Source organism: Dipodomys merriami, unplaced genomic scaffold (assembly GCF_024711535.1).
Source record: "Dipodomys merriami isolate MVZ:Mamm:240054 unplaced genomic scaffold, mDipMer1.0.p SCAF_24, whole genome shotgun sequence".
In the NCBI taxonomy this organism is placed as follows: domain Eukaryota; kingdom Metazoa; phylum Chordata; class Mammalia; order Rodentia; family Heteromyidae; genus Dipodomys; species Dipodomys merriami.
The window spans coordinates 15790199-15814095 of NW_027203826.1; the positions used below are offsets into that span (position 1 = coordinate 15790199).

Below are 23897 nucleotides of genomic sequence, written 5' to 3' on the forward strand. Positions count from 1 at the left end.
ATGTTAAAATCAAAATGAATGAAATTATTAACTAATACCACATTTATGATTCATAGATATCTAGATGGCATAATTATTATTATTATTATTGTAAAGGTGATATCTAGACTGTTACAAGTACATAAGTCAGGTAATGAGTACATTTCTTTCTGAGCAGTGTCACCTCTTGTTTTCTCCCAGATTTTTCCTCCTGTACTCCACAAGTTACATTGTTCATTTTCAACCTAGTGTCTACTGAGTATGATCTCTGAATTTGTTCATCCTTTGTCCCATCTTTTCTGTGTTGCCTTATCCTCCCCAAAACAGATAACTTACTCACAAGACAAAGGTAAAGAAAACAAAAACAGTGACAAAAGAGGAAAAAAAAGCAAAATAACAACAAAATTCTTGTTTTTATTTCTTGGAGCACATTTAGATAAATATCATTTTGTATACTCATGCACATAACTATTGATCCTTTGTGATCCTTTCCTAAGAATATGACCCAGCAATTCCAGATGTGAGCATTTAACTAATAGACCACAAACAAGGGAACACTAAAGCTATCAGCACAACCAGGTTCATTGCAGAATTATTTACTGCAGCCAACATATGGAATCAACCCATATGTCCCTTAGCAGAAAAATGGACCAAGAAATTGTGGTATATATAAACAATGGAATTCTATGCTTCCATCAGAAAGAATAACATTATACCATTCATAAAGAAAAGGAAAGACTAAGAAAAAATTATATCAAGCAAAGTAAAGTAGGCCCAAAGAAACATGTTGCATGGTTTCTCTGAGTGTTCTAATTAGAATGTCCCTATAAATCTTAAGTAAACACACTGGATGACAAAAAAAATACACTTGGACATTACGAATTATACAGAACTCTATACGTTCATACAGTGAGATCAAAGGCATAAACTTTTATGTTGGCTTCAGATAGTTCTGGTTTTTATACAAGGAGATTTGGCTAATGATATATAAATCAAACTTCCTTTTGATTTATTGCAATATTTCTTCTATATTTAAGATTTTAAGTAATTTCTGCAAAAATGAAATACAACTTTGTTAAACTTTTCCTTGACTCAGCCAAGACACAGAATTTTTTAAAAGTAATATATTGTACATTTTAATTAATTTAATAAGATTCAATGACTAAAAATCACAGCATTTCAAGTATAAATGCTATTGATTCAATAATTCAACAACTGCATTTGAGATATTCATAGTCTTCTGAAAACTGAGCATAGATTAAAGCCACATTTGCTATGATAAACTAATTTTTACTTTCAGCAGAAGTTTCTTTTGTTTGTTTGCTTCTGTTCTTTTATTCTTTGTCAGTCATGGGACTTGAATTCTGAGCCTGGGCACTGTCCCTGAGCAACTCAGCCCAAGGCTAGCGCTCTATCACTTGATTCACCACATCCAGTTTTCTGGTCTTTAATTGGAGATGAGTCTCACCTACTTTCCTGCCTGAGCTGGCTTTGAACTGCTATCATCAAATCTCAGCCTCCTGAGTAGCTAGGGTTACAGGAATGGGCCACTAGTGCCCACCAGCAGAAGGTACTTTTGAAAAATAATTCACCACTGCTTTTGATTAAAAAAGACATATATTTTACCTAGATTTACTTATACCATAATTTAAAAGTATATAGACTTAACTAAGAATTATGATGAGCATAAGTACAACTGTGACTTGCTTTGTCTATATAAAATTATTCAAAGATGCATATTGTATTATTTCACAGATGCATGTAACTTCGTAAGTATTAATGAAGCTGAATACTAAGTACTGATATTTATTTATGAGAGAAGAACACATTTCACATTCAGGAACCAAAGCATTTCAGTAATATAGTATAAGCTTCCTAGGTCTGCCACAGTAAGCTTCCATTGTTTTTAGAGCCATGATGTAGAATAAGTCAGAAAAGGAATTGGTATACAAATAGCTAGCAAGAAGAAACAGAATTTCTTGGAATCATTTCTTATCATTCCTCTATATCTCAGTACAGCTTCTCAGGAGAAATGGAGTCTTTTTGTACAAACCCCACTCCATAGATTAGGGACTCTATAGTGTGCTCTTCTAGGTTTATATTCTTTTCACTCAAGGCACTGGGCTTAAATGTTGAAAGGTATTTTATATAAAAGAAATGGGGACAATGGCAAGTCTGGACTTATTATATTTACTTTCTATGAACTAATATAGTAGCTATGGGTTACTATATTGGATTTTCTTTTCTTTTTTTAATTGTGAAAATACTGGACAGAGGGGTTACAATGATGTGAGCAAGGTAATGAGTACATTTCTTGTCAAGCATTGTTGCCTCCTCCTTTGTTTCCCTTTCCCATTGGTTCCCATTTCCCTACCTCCCCCCCCACACCAAAATTGTAAAGTTCAATTTTCAACATAACGTCTTGTACATCTCATTGTTGCATATATAGGATTTTATAATTTAGATTTGTAAGATTTGCTATAGTTTACAAACTGTGCCTATGTTACAGTATTGATTTTGATGTAATGATAGCTGAGCCTCTGAGAGTTGTTTCAGTGACATCTATGAAACATCCTCATGGTGGTAATTCTTACATGTCTAAGACTCAATGCGAAGATCATGCTAACACAAAAGTATGACCACCCATGTTAAATTCATTAACTGAAGAAAGTATGCAAGTGTCAGTGGGTTCATTCAAAGCTAGTTTGAAACTCAATCATTACTTGGCTTCATATGACAACCAAACTTAAGGACCATAATAATGCTGATCTCATAATAATGCTTATCTCTAAACATTAATGCAAACTATAGCCCTAAGGGATCTGAAGTGATATATATTTACCTTCTCACAGTGTACAACAATTCAAATACACATTTATAAAGAATCTAGGAGTAATCATTTTTGTATCCACTTTCTTTCATGTAGCAGGAGCCTTTTGCCCAGGATTGAAGAACTAGGAAGAGTCATAATTAATAAGTTTTGTTATGAAAAAGAGTCCAGTTCCAGAAAGTGGGCAAGATATTTCAAACTTTGTCAAAATACTTGGTTTTAGCCTCCAAACTATTAGATTATTACTTCATTGGGCAAGCTTATTTATACTTATTATAATTATGTAGTAATTATAATTATGTATAAGAATTGACATTATATCTGATCTCTTTATAGTTTGTATTTCTAAGTGTTTTGTTTCTTATTCTTTTTCATCCTTTTGTACCAAATTTGTGAAGGGAAGTTATTTGAGAAATTTATATTATTAACTTAATTTCTACTTTCAGCTTTTCAGATATACTTCATTTTTGTATTTCATCTGTTTGCTATATGGTTTAAAATATTTAAGCTATGATTTTATTTTTACTTTTTCAAGTCAGTATTGTTTTCTTTGATAGTCCTGGGACTTAAACTCTGGGCTTAGGCTTGCACTCTACCACTTGAGCCACAGCGCCACTCATAGTTTTTGTGAATGGTTTATTGGAGATAAGTATCTCACGAACTTCCCAGGGCAGGCTGGCTTTGAACCATAATCCTCAGATCTCAGTAGTCAGGATTTTACAGACATGAGCCAGTACTGCCCAGCCATCAGTAAATTTTTTATTTAATCATTTTCACATGTTGTGATTCCTTCACTGACCATCAAAGTGTCATGGACAGCCCTTTCTAAAAGAACCAAGTTGCAACATTTCTTAGGAGGCTGAGATCTGAGGATCCGTTGCTATTTCCAATTGACCAATACAAAGGCAAAGGCGGAATTCAAGTGGCAAAGCTCCAGGTCCAGGGTTCAACCTCTAGTTCTAGACCAGTACACACACACAAAGAACTGTCAGCCTTGCCACCAATCCTTTTTTTTTTTTTTTTTTTGTCAGTCGTGGGGCTGAAATTTGGGCCTGAGTGCTTTCCTGGAGCTCTTCAGTTCAAGGCAAGCACTCTACCACTTAAGCCATGGCGCCACTTCCGGTTTTTGTAGTGATTATTGAAGATAAGAGTTTCACAGTCTTTCTGCACAGGCTGGCTTTGAACAGCAATCCTCAGATCTCAGCCTCCTGAGTGGCTAAGATTACAGGCTTGAGCCACAGGCACCCGGCTTATGCCACCAATCTTTAATTAGGGATTCTTTTTTTTTAATTGTGAAAATACCGTACAGAAGGGTTACAATTACATGGGAGAGGTGATGAGTACATTTCTTATCAAGCATTGTTGCCTCCTCCTTTGTTTCCCCTTCCCATCCCTCCCCATGGTCCCCCCACCACGTCCCCTCCCCCCCCCTCCGCCAAAGTTGTAAACTTCGTTTTCGACATAATGACTTATACATCTCATTTTTGCAATGGGTCCACCTGCATCCCTATGTAAACAATTTGTTTTTTCCTTTCCCCTCCACAAATTATACCAGCATCAAATACAGTGAAGACAGGGGTTATACCGTGGGGGAGGGACATACAAAGCAACAAAGAAATCATCTTATAAATATGTTAGAAACAATCAAATGAAAGAAAAAAAACATTTGAATACATATCTTGGGGTTCATTTCACCTAACATCAACTTACTGACCTTTTCTGCTTGTCTCAGACATATACTAGTTATTACAAATAAGCGAAACCATGGGATCTATGTTCCATTTCCTACAATGGGCAATGTCATTCTTTCTGATGGAGGCATAGAATCCCATTGTGTATATATATCACCTTTTCTTGATCCATTCATCTAATGAGGGGCATTTGGGTTGGTTCCATATCTTAGCTATGGTAAATAATGCTGTAATAAACATAGTTGTCTGGTAGCTTTAGTATGGTCTTGTTTGTGATCAGTTGGGTAAAAGCCCAAAAGTGGGATTGCTGGGTCATAGGGGAGCTCTATGTGCAAAGTACTATGGAGGTTCCTCAATAATTAGGGATTGTTTTATCACCACTATGGAAGTACTGATGACAATTTCAAAGTTCCACACCTGTGAATGCAAGGACTTTCAAAATGAGGTGCATCAAATTTGAAATACCCTTAACCCTAGTGTACAAACTATTAAATTCCAGGTATAATAATGCTCATTATAGTAATTTTCATTGTTCTGTACATATGTCAATGTTTAACATATAACATTGGGCAGAGGATGTGACAAGAAAATCATTAGCTTAAAGCCAGTTAGGTTAACTATTGAAACCCTGTCTTATAAAAAGTAATTAACTTATTTACTTATCATCCTATCTCACCCAAAAGTTAGGATTGTCAAATTATCATTATTACAAACACAAGCGTTAATTTTCTTCTGTGGATTTTCAGAAAGACTATAATTGAGCTGCTCCAGAGCAGCTGAACTGTGAGTTGATTTTTGAATAAAACACTTTTCAGAAGGCATAAAACCCTTCCAACAAATAGAAGTATTTTCTTTTTATAAAATATACTGTGAGGGGGAGGAGGGAGAATGGGAAGGGATGGGAAGGGGAAACAAAGGAGGAGGCTACAATGCTTTATAAGAAATGTACTCATTATCTTGCCCCTCTGTACAGTATTTTCACAATAAAAAATGAAAAAAATAAAATATACTGTGATATGCAATACAAACCTTAGGATCTATTATTATTATTCATGTTTTAGGCAACTATTTTTAGAGTAATAAAATGAATCAACTGGATATACATATATATATATATATATATATTTCCCTATTTCAGAAGTGTTTTGATTAGTTAAGTACAACAGAACATACATGCTCTCTCAGCTATCTCCAAGATGATTACTGTAGCACAAAGCCATGTGTCTTAGGCAAGTTATTATAAGTTAGTAAACTCCATTTGACTAAGCTGTGGTATATCCAGGAACATATTTTTCTTTCTTAATCACAAAAGGCCCCTTAGTCATAAATAATTCAAGAACTTTACCTAGTGTACTTCTTCATGATATAATCTGACTCCTCTTAAATCCATTAGGTCTATAATATATGATTAGGTAACAAAGTGTTAGCTGCATAGGTATTGGACCTGTGACACAGTAAAGGAACCATACTCCAAACAGTTACAGTATAGTTGCCAGAATTTACCAACAAAAGCTGTTAAAGTTAAAACTCACTCAGAATTTGTTCTTGGATGTGCCTTAATTTTAGTAAAACAGAGATCTCATGATAATGAAATTCAGGCAACATGCCTATTTCCCCACCTTTTGTGTGAGGGTTCTACTCTTTCTTAATCAGAGCATTTACATAGTAATCCCTCAATTGGTAATTTAAACATTTTTGAGCATTATTATTTATTCTAAGTGTTGAGTTTTGTACTGTCAAGGATAGGATGCACCCAAAGAGCTCCACTAGAACCTGTATGTAGGTTTCACATGATAGTTATTCATAACTTTCATTTTTTCCAGAGCATCAATCAACTTAATAATAAGTGTCTTGCTCCAGTTACAGGGAGTATTTTCCACTCATTTAAAAATTGACACTTCGCATCAGCTAATTCATTTCTTTACAGTTTTTATTATCCATTACACTATTTTAAAAACTGCACTTTTAATTTATAACCAGGACTTCTCAAGTTGCACAAATAGACCAGGATGAGATCCTCAAAAATGTCTATCTCTCAATGTGGAAGTCATATAAACAAATAAATATATGTATATATGAATATATACAGGGCCATATAAATATATACACAAACATATTAACTAAAATGTGGTATGTTCACAGACGGATTCCAATTATGTAACAATTATCTTACAGTTTAAAAAAAATAACAGGAAGTTGAAATTTATGGTGTCAAGAATGGTGATTCAGGTCAAAAGGAGGAGGATAGACCAATGAAGAGAGGAAGTGCAGTTGCTATCATAACATTCAATGGCTCTACGTGAATATAAACTTACTAAAAGTAGAAAGTTAGAGAAATAATGTATTAATAAACTATAAGAGATATAATGTAAAAGTATTTGCATTCAGTAACCATTCAAGAAGTTAATGAATATGTAATATAAAAGGAAAATGACTCTGAGGGATGAGAATCCCAGGAAAACTTTTATCTGGCAGCCATTAGAAACCTAATGAATAACAATGAAAAAGCACAATTGATTTTCATTCAGATAATATGAAAATGAGGCAGATATATAGCAATCAACCCTAAAATAAAACAACTACATTGACAGGATACTGAAATAAATATTTTCTTGTCAAAACCATAAAAACACAGGAAATAAAAGGAACAATAAAGTTTCTTTTTATTTCATTTATTTAACTTTTTAAATTAGTTGTGCAAATGTATTTCAATTTATGAAGAGAGTTAAGTAGAAAAGATATAAGATTAAAATGCTATAACTTACTATAATCTATTTTCCACAAATAAACAAAAAGTTATATTATTTGGCTTTTGAATTATTTTTATGGGATACAAAGTAAATGGGGGTTGTTTGGGAGATCTTCAGAAAGGGAGAAAGAAGGGAAAAGTTAGTAGTGAGTGGAGAGGTGCTAGCATCAACATAATGGATCCACCAAACACATTTGGAGCAAGCAAAAGACTGTAGGGGGTGGGGGCGTAGTGATAGAAATATAAATGAAGAAGTGAAATTGTTCTAAGTGAATTCTACCCAAATATGAAAGTGTCACAATGAAAGCCTCATCATGTTATAAATTTATGCCAAGTCAAAATAAAAATAACATAGTACTGAGGTTTGGAAAAACTTGAAAACATGTATGGATAATTAATTCATGAATATACGTCTCTCCAAAACCAGAGTCAACTTCAAGTCTCATTCTTAAATAATGTAGACAACTTTTAGACTTCTCCTTAGATTGAAAGGCAAATATCCTAAAGTCAACTACCAGTCATGAGTAACAACTGAACAGATATTTATAAAAGAGAAGCAGTCTCTTGACAAGTCCAAATTGAGAACAATTGTTGAATAATAGCTAATAAATATATTCCACATTAGAGAAAATGATTGGAAAAGGCAAGCTATCTAGCACAGAATAAAAGAAAATGATTTCCATTTATTTGAAGGACTTTTGAAGAGGAGAACACTTGGGTTTTTATGAAGTTAAATTAACTTTCCTTTCCTCAAAACTTTCTTAAGTGCCATGGATACCTCTTTGTTGCGCAAGCTGTAGATGAGGGGGTTCAACATGGGCGTGAGGATGGTGTAGAAAGCTGATACCATCTTGTCCTGATCTGGGGTATGGCTAGAGGCTGGTCGCATGTACATGAACATGGCAGCACCATAGTAGAGTCCAACCACAGACAGATGGGAGGAACAGGTAGTGAAGGCTTTGCGGCGACTCTTCCCAGAGCTCATGTGGATGACAGCCTGGAGAACACGGAAGTAAGAAATGATGACAACTGAAACTGGAAAGACCAGCATCACCACACAACAGATGAATAGCAGCTGTTCAAATGCAGATGTGTCTGTGCAGGATAGAGGCAAAAGAGCAGCAACATCACAGAAAAAGTGGTGGATTTCCAAAGAGCTGCAGTAAGAAAATGACAGGGCAAAAGCAAGAACAAGGATGCCATCAAGAGAACCCAGGGTCCAAGAAGCGATAGTCATGAGCACACAGAGTTTCTGGTTCATGAGGATGGTGTACCTAAGAGGATGACAGATAGCTACGTAACGATCATAAGCCATGACAGCCAATAGGAAGCATTCAGCTCCAAGCAGGCTGACATAGAAGAATATCTGGGTGCCACATGCTGCCAGCGAGATGGAATTGTGGCCAGATAGGTAGTTGAAGGCCATCTTGGGCACAGTGGTGGAGATGAGCATGAGATCCATGAAGGAGAGTTGACTGAGGAGGAAATACATGGGAGTGTGGAGCTGTCTGTCCAGGTAGATGAGGAGAACCATGACCAGATTCCCCACGAGGGCTACTGTGAAGATGCCCAGGACCAGGGAGAAGAGGAAGGTGTGGGTTGGGCTGTGATTGAAGATCCCCAGCAGGATAAAGATGGAGTTGAAACTCTGATTTCTCCACAACATCCTGGGTATATCTGCTTATCTGGAAGTTTCAAATACAGAGTATAAAATTTATTATTTCAGTTTCTAGCACATATTCTGGCAAGGGGCTCTACTGGGCAGTTAAAAAATGATCAGTATGACATTCTCACCGAACTTTAATCAAAATAAGGCATGTGATTCATCAGAGTTTTTATGTGTTTTTCTTCATTCCCCCTACCTGAAGTCTAACTTCAGTAAGCTATTCTTTGCAGGACTGAAGTTATTGAGAGCTTTTACATGTATAGTACATATACTCATGTAACTGTAACCCCTCCATACACCATTTTTACAATGAAAAAGGTACAAAAAAAGAGCTAAGAGGGAAAATAATTGACTTTTTTAAAATAAATTTTACAACAATATCTTGTGACTGGACTTTTTATCTCCCTTTGGTTGAAAACATCTCCAGTTGGGTAGTAGCCACAAGAGCAAAATTTCTGTTCTTGATTTTTACTTTGCATCTTATTCTAGGCCCAGTGAAAGCAGGCCAATGGACTGTCTTCCTGGAGACAATGTGTATAATTGAATTTAGAGAAGAAATAACCATCCTATTTATAACATTTCTCTGTCAAACTAGGACAGAATTGTGTCATATATCTAAGAACATCTAATATTAAAACAATCTTGTCAAGGGGGACAGAAGATTTGCTGTCCTTTTGAGAATAATTTTCATTTTTCTGATTTAATAAGGGGAGGGAAATTCAAGCTGTTTCTTATTTATTTCCTAGATTATTATGTATGTATGAGAAATTGATTTTTCTTGATACAGGAAAATATTAGATTGGAATAAACATCTCAAAGTCAAAAATGATGCTTCCTATCTTTAATGTATTGTGTTGAAGACAGACACAGAATGTCTGTGCTAAACAGTTGGAGTAAAGGTAGGGGAACCCAGGATGCATTTTTGTGTGCTTTTTCACAGAACTCTGTGGAAAATGAACCTGAACTGAGACACTAATTCAGTTCATATATTATACATACTTCAATCTTGAGTCTAATGAAGTGAAGATCAAAGAACTATTTTCTGCTATTTTTAATTAAGTAGAGTGTTATAAAAATGACATTGCATTGAGAAGAAAATTCTTCAACACATCAATTTCTGAAATCCCCTTTGCACAATTACTCAAGGACAAAGGAAAGAGAAGAAAATCAGATGTTCAACATATGGTGACTGCACAGATAATATCTTCAGTCACGGATCCCTTAGAGAGAATACCTGCACACAGAATAAAATACAGGTTAGGAACGTTGGGTGGAAAATTTTTGTTGGAAATGTAATCAACAATCAATTCTTTGTAAAACGTAACCAGTTGCTGTCTATACCGCATAGTTTTATTATGCCTGTAAAACATCACAATACCTAGACATTTCCCAAACTAAATATGCTACATTTTGGAACCATATAACATCAGCAAGTCATACACAACTTATGTTTATGAGTATAACAGTACATATCTAAGAGTTATAATCTCACTCAAGATTGTCAAAATAACCAGTATTTTCTAAATTTTTGTACCAGGGTCTCACTCTGTATAACTGATTTGTCTGAAACTCACAACTGCTGCTTCCAAAGTGCTGGGGTAACACATTTATCAACATGACTGTGCTGTTTCTATCATTTTTCGAACAGCATTATGAGTCACAATGCCATCTTCATTTAAAAATTCCCACACAGTTATAAATATTTCGATTATCCCATATGTTTTTATATTGATTACTTGTGGAAATTTAAGGAGAATATCAAGGAAGATGATAAAAGGAATTTAAGAATAGAAGTTAATGAATGGAAAATTAAGTTTACAGAAGTGGTAAGCAGTTTACTCCAAGACATGGACACCAGAGGTTTTCCTTTGCTGTCATTGTTTTTAATGTATTATGTGTTTTTTGGTTTCTTTTGTATGTTCTTCCCTAGTATATATGATTATTTGAATTAGGGAAGAGAAGGAGAACAACAGAATGGGGAGACAAAAGGCAAGAGAGGAACCAATGTAACAGTGACATACACAAGACAAAACGTTGGAAATGATCTGTACAGCATGGCGGGGGTTGGAAGAAGGAAACTAGGAGAAAAAAAATGAGGGAAGGCTAACAAGTTTGACAAGAAATGTACTTATTACCTTGCTTATTTAACTGTAACCCCTCTGTACATTACATTGACAATAAAAAATTAGATAATAACAAAGTATTGAGTACAGAAAGGCTGCCACTCTTGGACTATCACTGGAGATTGGAGGAGAAAAATATAAATCATGAAGCTTTATGACTGAACAGAGTATGGGAAAGGGTGCAGTACATAGATTTCGGCCATTCCCTAGCTTTATGATTTTGACTAAACTGGAGATCCATTTATTTCAACCTTAGTTTTTCATGACTTCATCTTGACATCATTGATTTCCAGAATTTTATTAAGAAGTGTATTTGATGAATAATTAGAAATGTAAATAAATAAAGCTATTCACTATGTTGTTGCAAGGTGAAATTATCACTTACCTGGTAATTTGTAACCTAAAACTTTACATTAGATAGATTTGAAGATTTTTCAAGTTGAGAAATTCTCAATTCCATTTCAAAGTGGTAAAAGTGCTACTGGATATGTGATTGTTTCTGTGATGTTATTTTGAGATATAGATGTAATATATACCTCATACATAAAAAGATATTTGTTTATCCTAAGTGATTTAATAACTAATTCAACAAAATAATTTTATTAGTAAAGATAACTTGCCTCTTTTTTCTCCTGTTCATTTTGAAGAATTTAAGATTTGAAAAGAGCTTCAATATTTACTAGATGTTATGCCCAAGATTAGTCTATGCAAATCATCTCCAATATTCAGGCTGAAAAATCTTCATACTTGTGCAACCATATACCATACTCTAAAATCCTTTTCATGTGTCTTACCTTTTTCTACACCCCCCAATCATGTACATTAAGCAGAAATGATAAATTTTTGAAGAAGGGTGACAGACTTGCTCTACTCACATGATGCGGGTAATTCACCAAAGAAACCCTTGGTTCTTGGTTCTCTGGAAAATGCCACTCACTCTCTGACTTTAAACCACATTACAACATTTCCTGCTGTGTTATGTAGAGAATATTCCAAAAGGGCTTCTTAGCCAGAAGGATCCACACTTCTGAAGATCATTCCATCTTTATGGTATAATGGACTTTAGATCCTTCCCTCCACAGAGACTGAAGTCCCTCAGCTTCAATTACCAAATGTTGTTCTGTCTTTCAGAACCTCTCATAGGAAACAACATTTGCATGATCCCCAGACTCTGGTTGTTTCTGTTTATATAATTTTTATTTTTTATCTGCTCTAAAAGTATAATTTATGATTGTTTAAGTTTTAGAACATAAATGTTGTTCACTATGAAGACAAATAAAATAGTATAGGAATATTTATTGCAAAGTAAACTGAGAACTGAATGTATCAACTTGTCCTTTCCTGTGAATACTTAGACCACTTCTCCATATGTCATATCAGATGCTTAGGCTGAAGTAACTATGGATATACTCACAAAAAATAAGTGTAGTTGAACATAAGTATAACAGTTAACATGGGTACAAAGACTTAGAAATGCTTTTTCTGTTTCCTGTAACCTTACTAATTTTCTGTAAATTCACTATGGTAATTACGAAAACCCATCTTTAGATCTAGTTTTCCTTTTCCTTTCTCCAAAACCTTTCATTTGCCTAAAGGAATGGCATTTCCTAAAAGTATGGACCAGTATCAGTATGCTCCTTTATAACGAGTCCCTTCATGAATGTGAGACCAAACATTCCTGAAGAGGCTTTGGGACTTGCATTTTAACTGCTCGGTGTTATTTCTCACAGATAATATGATCTTTTTTAATCCACCACCCTATATGTGTTTTCATCGTTGGATTCCCATCCTCTCATTGTCCTACAAGCTACACTCTCCAGGAGCTTGCCCTGACTGGATTTGGGTTAAGTATGTCCACTGTGCGTTCACATAACCCATGTGAAAACATTTAAAACATACACCTGGCTTTTGACTGTGTTTTTGCTATTTCATTTACATCATTAAAAATAGATGCAGTCACTATGGAGCACTTGAAATCTAAGTAATTCTGGTTGCTTATAAAGCAAATTTATAAATATTGATAAGAATTTAACAAAATCTGATTAACGAAAGAGCTAAAATTTCTGAATAATTTCACTGTGTTGAGTTCATATAACAGCTTTTAGTTTGAAAGCCTATTTGTAATATAAATTTGTTTTATACTAGAGAATTTTTTTCCTTTACCCAATATAACATTACGTTTCTAACTAGGCATTGAGCATTAACTGAGGATATATTTTGCGATACGCTTTGCCTTATTCACCGCATACGTAGTATATTGTTATATCCTTATGGAATATTATGATCTAGTAATATTCCTTTGATAATAATTTGTATTGGATCCTCAGTCCTTTCCTGTACATAATACAGGGAATAATTGATTGCACATGGTACTTTGAATGTTCATGTGATTTACTCCACATGTAAAAAACTAAGCTAAGGAGAAATAGACACGGAGAAAAGGAAAGTTATCAATGAGAATGCAATTTTTGCTTATAGTTCATTTTCCACTTAGTATACACCACCAGGTTTATGCAACAATTTTTCTGAGAGCATAGCAGAAGTAAACATCTGATGGGACACCTCAGTCTCTAGTCCAGGTATTATCCACCAAGGTGAAATCACATATCCAGAAAAATTAATGCATCTCTGGTTTCCTTGAGGAAATTAGTGTCACCATTACAGATGTAAAAAATGCAAGCAGAACATCAGTAGCCCACACCTGTAATCCTAAATACTCGGGAGACTGTGATTCAAAGATTTAGTGTGAGTAGAAAATTATATGAGAATCCATTTTCAACTAACCAGCGAAGTGCTAGGTAGAGGTGTGGCTTAAATGGTAAAGCACACGAATAAGCAAGTCAAATGATGGTAGTAGACCTATGAGATTAAGCCAATACTAGTGAAAAGAAAAGGAAAGAGGACATGAAGGAAGAGGAGGAGAAGGAAGAGAAGGAGGAGTAGAGGAGTAAAAGGAGAAAGAGGAGGATGAGGGAGGAAGATTCAAGTTAGTGATAATTGTAACATACCACTTACTTAGTTTGTGAATTTCAGCTGAACTAATATTAACATATACTGCATTAGGATGGTTAAATCCAATTAGACCTGCTGTCTCAGATGTCTTTGTTTCAATCATAGACCTGGTCATTTGGAAGATTTATATTAACTTAGTTTCAATTTTTCTGTTTTTTTGCCATAATATTATCCGAGGAAATATTTATTGTCTTTATATTCCTTAACTTGTTATACTAAGCAATGTGTCTAATGCTTTGATGCTGATTTGTCCTATGGTGCAGGATATAGCCAAAACTTCAAAACTTCAAATGCTACTGTATTACTGTTTCAAATAAACACATGACAATAACTCCACAAAATTTGAAGACTGAGCAAATTTGAAAGACTAAGAGTAAATATTACAGTGGCCTAAAAGATAATGTTGTCTGTCTTCTAAAATGAAAACAAAAGTAACATGGAAATAAGAAAGGGTAAAGCTCTAGTTTTCACAGACATAATCATACTTTACAGTTTTTTTTTACATGATGAATGTCCAGAAAGCTTTGAAAGTAGAGCAAAGTAAGGGTGAGGGTGAAGTTTCAGGATCTCTGAAGTGTAAATGTTGCCATTGGTTATTTTTGTGGGTCCACGTGAAGGATGCTGCTTTCACACAGACAGTTTTCTCCATGTTAAAACAGAAATCTAACATTTTAGAGTACAGTAGAAGCAGTGTCTGATTTACAGTCAGGTTTCATTCACCATTTTCTTAAATAAGATTCAAAACAGATAGATAGGTAGGTAGGTAGGTAGATAGATAGATAGATAGATAGATAGATAGATAGATAGATAGATAGATAGATAGATAGATAGATAGATAGACAGACAGACAGACAGACAGATAGATATTGAGATATTGTAACGGTGATGTACAGAGGGGTTATAGATACAGAAGACATAAGTCCGGTAATGAGTACATTTCTTTTTAGAGCAGTGTCACCCTTTCCTTCACTCACTCCCAGTTTTTTCCTCCCATTCATTCACAAGTCAAATGCTCTTTAAATTAAAATTAAACTTCAAGAGAAAATAGGTGAAGCCTCTGAGAAGAGGGGAAATGGCAATTTTATTTTGGGGAACTTGTTCCAATTTTTCTATTACCTCTTATTTCATTTCTATAGCATTCAGACATTAAAAATCATTAGGGGAGGGTATGAGATTTAGTATAAGCAACCCACTAGAGAGCAAAGACAAAATGAAATTTAGCTCTAAACAGATAGACCATTACTGCGTTTGTATTCAGTGGGCTTTGTAAATTTTTAGTCAAAAATCATCAAAAATTAGATTTACTTAATAATCTGAAATTTGACTTTTAGAGTCTTCCATGGTAATTCACAGAAGCTAGCTCTAGTCATTGAGGAAAGTGCCTGAGTTTTGAGACTGGCCAAAAGGATCATTTCATGCTTAGGAAGCTTTACATACATTTCACAAGTACAAAGAAAAAAATATGAAAGAGGAAAAGGAGAGTGGGGGACAATATCTTATTTTCAAGAGGAAATGTCAAGTCCGAGGCTATTATTTGTATTTTTTCTATGCTTTCTACATAAACTTAAAATTCATTTGGAAAAACCTTTCAATAATGACCATACCTCTAATGGCTAGAACTTTGTCTAGTATATCTATCTGTGTGTGTGTGTGTGTGTGTGTGTGTGTGTGTGTGTGTGTGTGTGTATGTGTGTGAATGAGTGAATGATAGTGAGTTGGATTTGGTTTGAGGTCTGACAAGCTGTTCAGGCTTCTGAATAGGAAGGCCTATGTGTTTGCAGGGCAACATTCTTTCAAGTGTCTGCACAGTAGTGTACTACTGAATAGTAGTATGCATGGCTCTAAAGTGGTTTCTGCAGTGAATATGTCCCATACATATATGTCTAGGTGTGTGTGTGTGTGCGTGTGTGTGTATGTGTGTGTATGAGAGAGAGAGAGAAGAGAGAGAGATAGCATTTCTTTAATATAAATTAATGAACTGGTTTATATATGCATATATATTCATTGTACTTCTTGGATTGTTATCCTCTATGTTAATATATAATAACCATTTTTTATTTCTTCTAATTTTAGAGTATAATTCATTTTCAATAATTGTCCACCCTTTCACTTCTGATCTATGCGCCTCTGTGCCTGTGAAGTATATTTCTTGAAGACAAAAATATGATTTTGTTTTTTTAATGTAAATAAGTCAGTTTATTTCTTTTGATAAGAGTTAAGAACATTTACATTTAAATTTATTATTTAGGGCTGGGAAGATGGCTCAGTGGTAGAGTGCTTGCCTTGCATGCCTGAGGCCCTGGGTTCGATTCCTCAGCACCACATAAGCAAAAAAGAAAAAAAGCCGGAGGTGGCGCTGTGGCTCAAGTGGTAGAGCGCTAGCCTTGAGCTGAAGAGCTGAGGGACAGCGCCCAGGCCCAGAGTTCAGGCCCCACTACCGGACCCAAAAAAAAAAAAAATTTATTATTTAGAAGATTTTTTTTAAAAATCTGATTTTATAACAATCATTTCCATTTGACAAGTGTTATTTGTTCTTTTCTTTTCATTACTGAAGGGAAATTCATCCTCTTCCCTCAGCAGCATTTGTTTTAGCAGTCTGAGGAGGTGAGGCCAGAAGAGTTCTGTGGTTTCGGAACTTGCATACTGGCACCTTTAAAACGGATACAGAACTCCATTATAGCAAATAGACAGAAAAGTCTGTTTACAAGTTCCCCTCTTTGCTCCTGAGGGGTTGTGACTCCTAATCACAGTTCTTTCCAGACTTGCTTTCTTCTGGTGTCAAGTGTGGATTTGCTCCCAACCAGGAGTTGTTCTAAGCAGTCTGGTGTTGTTTGTTAGTGGTAACATTCAAAGAAGCAGTTCCTAAAATAATTCTCTTTAAGGGAAAAGGATAAACATAAAAACTATCTACTATTTAATTGCATATGTTTGGCTCTGCACCATTTCAGTGAGTTCTGGAAGAAAATGTAAATTATCCTCAAGGAGTCTCTGGAGGTGTGAAAGCAAGAGCATCTAACTGTCATGTCCACTACCTTACACAGGAAGCCTAGTCCTTCTTCCTTGTAATGGAAGGAATATTTTTTCCATTTTTATTGGTATTGTAAAGGTAAGTACAGAGGGATTGTAATTACACGTCAGATAATGAGCTTATTTCATTTGAACACTATCATCTCTTCCTTGTTTTCTCCCAGTTTTTCCCTCCATCCCCCTCAAGTATCTACATAGTGTCTAGTGTCTAGTGATGAGTATTTTTTTTACCCTTTATCCCACCATTTCTGTGCTCCTCCTTACCCTTTCCCAAACAGATAAGCTTACATACAAGATGAAAGATACAAAAATCAAAAACAGCAACAAATAAGGGGAAAACAGAATGGCAATAACTAAAAATGACACTGGTAGGCCTTTCATTTTCTTTTTGTGGGTCTTATTTTTTTATGTTTCCCCTTTTGTTGCTGTTTATGATTTCTATATCTTTTGTCTTGTATGTAACATTATCTAACTTGGGAAGGGGAGGAGGAAGCACAGAAATAGTGGGACAAAAAGTGAACTAAGGGGTGGGAAGTGGCTCAGTGGTAGAGCGCTTGCCTTGCATGCATGAGGCCCTGGGTTCTTCAGCACCACATAAATAGAAAAAGCTGGAAGTGGCGCTGTGGCTCAAGTGGTAGAGCGCTAACCTTGAGATGAAGAGCTGAGGGACAGCGCCCAGGCCCAGAGTTCAGGACCCATGACTGACTAAAAAAAAAAAAGTGAATTAATTCAGCAGTGATAGCAGTGATACTCATTTGACACTATGTAGGAACTGTACTATAGGACTTGGGGAGGAGGTGGTCAGGAGAGATAAAATTGGGAGAAAATGAAAGAAAGGTGACAGTGTCCAAAAAGAAATGTACACAATACCTGACTTACCTAACTGTAACCCCTCTGTACAACACCTTTACAATCAAAATTTTAAAAAGAAAAGTAACTCACATTTCTTGGAGTTCATTGCAATAAACATCTTCTTTTATTATTTATTCATTTATTTTTTTGTCGATCGTGGGGCCTGAACTCTGGGCCTGGGCGCTGTCCCTCAGCTCTTCAGCTCAAGGCTAGCGCTCTACCACTTGAGCCACAGCGCCACTTCTGGCTTTTTTCTGCTTATGTGGTGCTGAGGAGTCAAATCTAGGACTTCATGCGTGCAAGAGAAGCACTCTACCACTGAGCCACCTTGCCAGCCCATAAACACCATTTTCTATGATCATATGTCCATACATAGCTTTGTGATCCTATCATACGAATATCCTCCTTTGGTCTCACCATGTGAATGTTTAGAGTCCTGTCTTATTTATCATGTCCAAGTGTAATTTTTTTGTTTTTTTACCATCCAGTGTGTTTACTTATAGAATTATAGGCATATTCTATATACATTAAATGAGGAAAGCCATGCAATCTATGTTTCTTTGAATGTGGCTTACTTTACTTAATATGATTTTTTCCAAGTCTTTCATTTTCGTAAATTTTTTTTATCTTGCTTCCCAACTCAACTTGTGTTTCTAACTGTAACGGCAATTTCTCCCCATAACATGGCTCCAAATTTCTGTCATAGATGTCTAGTCAGTCAAAGCAGTGCTAATTCTGACCTAACTCCCATCTGCTCTCTTGTGAGAAGTTTTCTTAAGGCTACTGGCAAAACTGATAGTCACTGCCAATATCCAGCTCTGGTTTATGGTGGAGTTCCCACATAGCTCTGGTGTGGGCCAATTACCAAGTATTCCCTAGTGTTCCAGATTCTTTAAGTCATGCCGAACCATCAGTTTCTCCTTTGTTCCATTCTGGTTTGTGACTTCACAACCTCACAGACACTCTGATTTCTGACTGCTTTTTGCTTCTGAATTGCTGGGAGGCTGAAAAGTGATGTCTTTTCCAATCCAAAATGAGCAGAGCTGTTGTTCTAATTCTGTATTCTTGTTTCAGAACCTCTGTTTTCAAAGTATAACTTGTTTTTCCACAAGAATCACTTCCAAATATTTCCTATTACTGAATAAATAGCAATGTTACAGCAGTGGAGAAAGAGCTCGAATGAAGTAAAAAGCACATCTTTCTTTAGTTTTTTCTGCTTTAGTGTTAACCAGAAGGGACACAAAAGTAGTAGTAGCTTAGAAGGGTCCTGTGAGGTCATTTCCGCAATCAATTAAGAACTTGAAAATTACAGCATCAAAAATTCTACAAAAATAGCCAATCATCATTTGTTCATGGGATGATTAGGTTTCTGAAAACAATTCTGTGACATAATTCTTCAGGTATAATTTTCAGGAAATTTTCATCATACAAAGAAGGCATTGGTGATTTTTATTTCAAGACACAACCTTTCATCAAGAGAATGTGTTCTTCCTTTTAGGTTTTCTATTGAGAAGACAAGGAGAAGTAAATACTCTAGTGAGCTTATTTAATAATTGATAGGGGGAATAGAGTCTTAATGAAATTTCTGTCTTCCTGAAACATGAACGCTGAATTTACTACTTTAAATATTATTGATTACTGATCAATAAAGTTACCTGATATAACCCAAGTAGAACTTCTAACAACTATATAAAGCATTTGCCTTGAAAAAGGAGTTATCTAATTTTCCCCAGTCATTTCAAACAAAATAATATAAAGAAGAGTGGTTATGTTATACAAATCATTGCTCTACACATTTGTTCTTTCCATTCAATTATGTATTATTATTTGGAGTCACACATACTAATATATGAATGCCGGGTTAAACATTAGTTTATGAAGCAGAGAGAATAGGTGGAGTTAGTATATTAAGAAATTAAAAGTATTTTGCCAAATTTTCACATTCGTGAAGGTAAAGATAAATGTCATCATTCACTGGTGTTATTTATGAAACAACTCTTCCTGAGTATTATTTAATAATGCAGAGTCAACTCATATTTTGACTTTAGAGTTTCAAATATCTCTTTATGTGTTATTTCCTCTTATTATTTGTGTGAAATGGACAGAATGGTTAAAAATCAGCCAGTTCTATAAAAAGTTCAAGAATCTAGAATTTTTTTTGGGGGGGTGTCCAGTCATGGGGCCTGAAGTCTGGGCCTGGACACTGTCTCTCAGCTCTTCAGCTCAAGGCTAGCACTCTACCACTTGAGCCACAGTGCCACTTCTGACTTTTTTTCTGCTTATGCAGTGCTGAGGAATCGAACCCAGGTCCTTATGCATGCAAGGCAAGCGCTCTTCCACTGAGCCACCTTCCCAGCCCAAGAATCCAGCAGTTTAGAAAATTATCTTAGGGAGTTCTAGATCACATTTCCAGACAGCATAGTGAAAGGAAATATTCATTTGTAACAACAGAAAGTTTGTCTGAGGGAGAGGCAGGCATACTGCAGCTGACTATTTTCAAAAGTCTCTCCTTTCTCACCCACAGAACTATAATCAATCTCCCTCTCTGTCTCTGTCTCCCTCTGTCTCTCTGTCTCTATCTCTCTCTCTCTGCCCACCTCCTTCCCCTACATCTGCTTTAGGCTATGACTGATCCTGAAATCCTTCCCCAAATAATGATGATTTCACTCAAATAGCACACAATTAGTTTATCTTTCTTGGCCATTTTAAGGATTGTATCTCATTCACATTCATGTTCATGTCTGGACTACTTATAATAGGTCAGAAGTGAAAGCAAGCACAGATGTTCATCAGTAAATGAGTGGATAAAGTAATGTAGTCTTTACATACAAAAGAATGCTATTCAGCCTTAAGTAGAGAGGACTTCTGTCACATTCACAACATTGGGCATTGTGCTAAATATAATAAGCAAGTCACAAAAGACAAAAACTGTTTGAAGCAAGTTATATGAAATTCCTAACTTAGTGAAGGGTGTGAAAAAATAGAATAGCGATTACCAGAGATAGAAAGGAGATATATAAAGACTAAGTTTTTGACGATGAAAATTTTCTGGAAACCTTTATTACAAGTATGAATATGCTTGTCAATACATGTTATATTTTAATGCTTATTTCCCCTCTGTTCTATTTTATTTGTTGGATTACATTTAGGCCCTCTTAGTGTAAGTCAATTTGGTTACTTATTAAAAGACTATTCATTTCCCATTTTAGGTGCAAAAATAGACATTCAGACTTTATGACAATGGCTTAATTTTCTACTTTATCCCTTAGTTTATGCACACATTATAAGATAATTTCACAGAATATATTAGGTGGTCAATTAACACCAATTGAACATAGTAGAATGACCCCATTTGGATAATATGCAGCATTCAGTCAGTGGAAAGATTTACAACCTAAGGCAACTGCCATTAGTAGATATGTGTTTAGCTTAGAGTCTGGTCCAGAACCACAATTTCACATTCTTAATGGTTGATATAGCTTATTGGCTTCTGGAATAAATTTTGATTATAGCTATAGAGATGAATGCTTATTTTATCAAGTATACAACATATTATAATGTTTCTGCATACCCATAGTTTCTAGAAAAAATTGGAGAAAGTAGGTAATTGCCCAATCTACAGCTGAAGTAGTTCTGCTGCATTTTAACACAGAACAGTTTCTAACCACAACTCTCTAACAGCATTTAGTCTGACTCCTTCCAAACCTCTAAAATATTTTTCATGATTTTCTCAGTATTATATTATGAGAGATTATGTATTAATGAGAATTATTGTGTCCAGATGCACAAATGATACTGGTGTCCACGTAAGTGTCTTAATTAGTTCAGTTTTTTAACAGTGCTCTCCTGAGTTCCTCCTGGGACCCTAGCCACCTGTAGATGTTTAGAACTGTTTTCCTAAAACAAGTTTTGGAACAGTGCAGAACTGTTGCATAATGATATAAACAAGAAGCAGAGAACTTCAGAGATCATGCTGAAGTCTATAAAGAAACACTGAGTTTAATTTGAGTTTAATTTGAGTTTAATTTGCAGATTTGACTGATCTACATTTAATCACAGTGTGTGGCTGAAAATACTGCTAAAGGAAGTTTCTATTTACAGTTTGGACATAGTGAGTATGATTTCTTATTAATATTGGTGTTACAATGCTGGTGTAGATGGTCTGTTAGCTTCTTTTGTTCCATTTTGTATGTTTGACACTTTCAACTGATTGTCTAGATTATTTGCGACAGCAAACAGAATCAGTTGAAAACAAACTATCCATAGATGCTGGCAATTCATTCAGTTTAACATTTAAGTAAGAAATTAGTCAAACTAATGAGTTTTATAAAATTGAGTGGTACATGCAATGTAAAGACATATGCAAGCTTGTGGGTGAGTGGGCAAGTGCTAGCACAAGTCCCATCCTGTCAAAGACTGGGATTTTATGGCCTCAAAGTTACCCACCAATTAGGTTTTATAGTAACTACAAATTTAAAAGCAATTTAAAGAATAAAATAATTTACTGATTCTACACAAATCTCTGAGCAGTACAAGCAAAGGTATAAGATATAGGCAACTATCAAAAACACTGTTTTTTTTCATGCCTGTAATCCTAGGTACTCCAGAAACTGAGATTCACAGGATTGCGATTCAAGACTAACTCAGGACAAAATGTTTCTAAGACTCCATCTCCAAAATAACCAGGCAAAACCATTGCTGGAGGCAGTACAGTAGTATAAGGCCCTGACTTAAAACCCCTGTGGTTCAAGATTTAAGCTACCAAGATAGACCTTGGGAAGGAAAATTACAATAAGATAGGAAAATAGTAAAATATAAATACAAGAGAAAACAAATAATAGTAAAATATAAATACAAGAGAAAACAAATAGTACATTATATATGAATTTAATTGAGTTTCATTGTATGATCATCTTCATAGCAAATAAAATGTTCAAAATGAGTATATACTGTCTGTTCACTTTGCAGTCACTTGAAGGTACTCATGAACTGAAACTGATTAAGGAATGATAATTTCTCAAATGATTGAAAATGGAAATATGCAAATTAGTGACTGCATAAGTAATTTATTGAAAACTTCAATCAAGGCATTTTCTGCCTAAAGTTTACAAATATATAAATATTACCTTCATGTTTTTACACAAAGTCCTATCTATATAGTCCGCCTTTATTGTTATTGAGAAACATGCAGTCTATTTAGTGGCTGTGGGAGAAGACCCAGTAATTAGATTATTTTGAATATATGTTCAAATATATAACTTCACTTTCATAAAAACTTTAAGTTTTTATAGAGAGAGACACATTTGCTTAATCTGGGTGTTTTTTTTGGTTAGTGGAATTTGGAATTTACCTAATTTTTAATTTGCCATTGCTAAATAAAGGAGGTAGGATTTTATACTTGCCATTTGGTCAATATGAGATAAGTATAGTTTCTAGAAAATACCAACCAAACCATATTATTGATAGTTACTGTTTCCCCTAAATATCAACCATATTAATTCTGTAATAATTTTAGACATATCTGCACAAAGTCAGCACCTAGTCATATGTAACTAGCATGTTGAAGATAATTATAGCTCTATACTGTGTTTTTGGCAAAAGCTAAGTATTACTTTCTTTTTCAAAATATTTTGAACTTAAAATATGCCATTTTACCATGCAGAGCCAAGTTCCATGAAGTATATTTATTTCATAAATTAGAAAAATTTGGAAAATCTAGTTATGTAATATGTTTAAGTGCATTATGAAAAAGTAGCTGTTTAGTAATAGTGAATGCATATTTCAAATTTTATGTGTTTCTACAAATATATATTCTTTATAGAGTTGGTTGCATATTAAAAATTTTGTTTTAAAAGAAGACTGTATTTCTTAGATCAAGCATACTCAAAATGAAAAAGTTTTTTGGGGTTGGGGGACTGGAAATGTGGCTTATTGATAGAGTGCTTGCCTAGTAGGCATGAAGCCTTGA

The 23897-nt window shown here is 34.9% G+C and overlaps 1 protein-coding gene across 1 annotated transcript; it reads right to left on the reverse strand.

Moving 5' to 3' along the window:
* Positions 1-7979: 7979 nt before the first annotated feature.
* On the reverse strand, positions 7980-8915 carry LOC138835625 (olfactory receptor 2M4). Its single transcript, XM_070034092.1, has one exon. The coding sequence runs from the start codon at positions 8913-8915 to the stop codon at positions 7980-7982; it is 936 nt and encodes a 311-aa protein (XP_069890193.1).
* Between the last annotated feature and the right edge of the window lie 14982 nt (positions 8916-23897).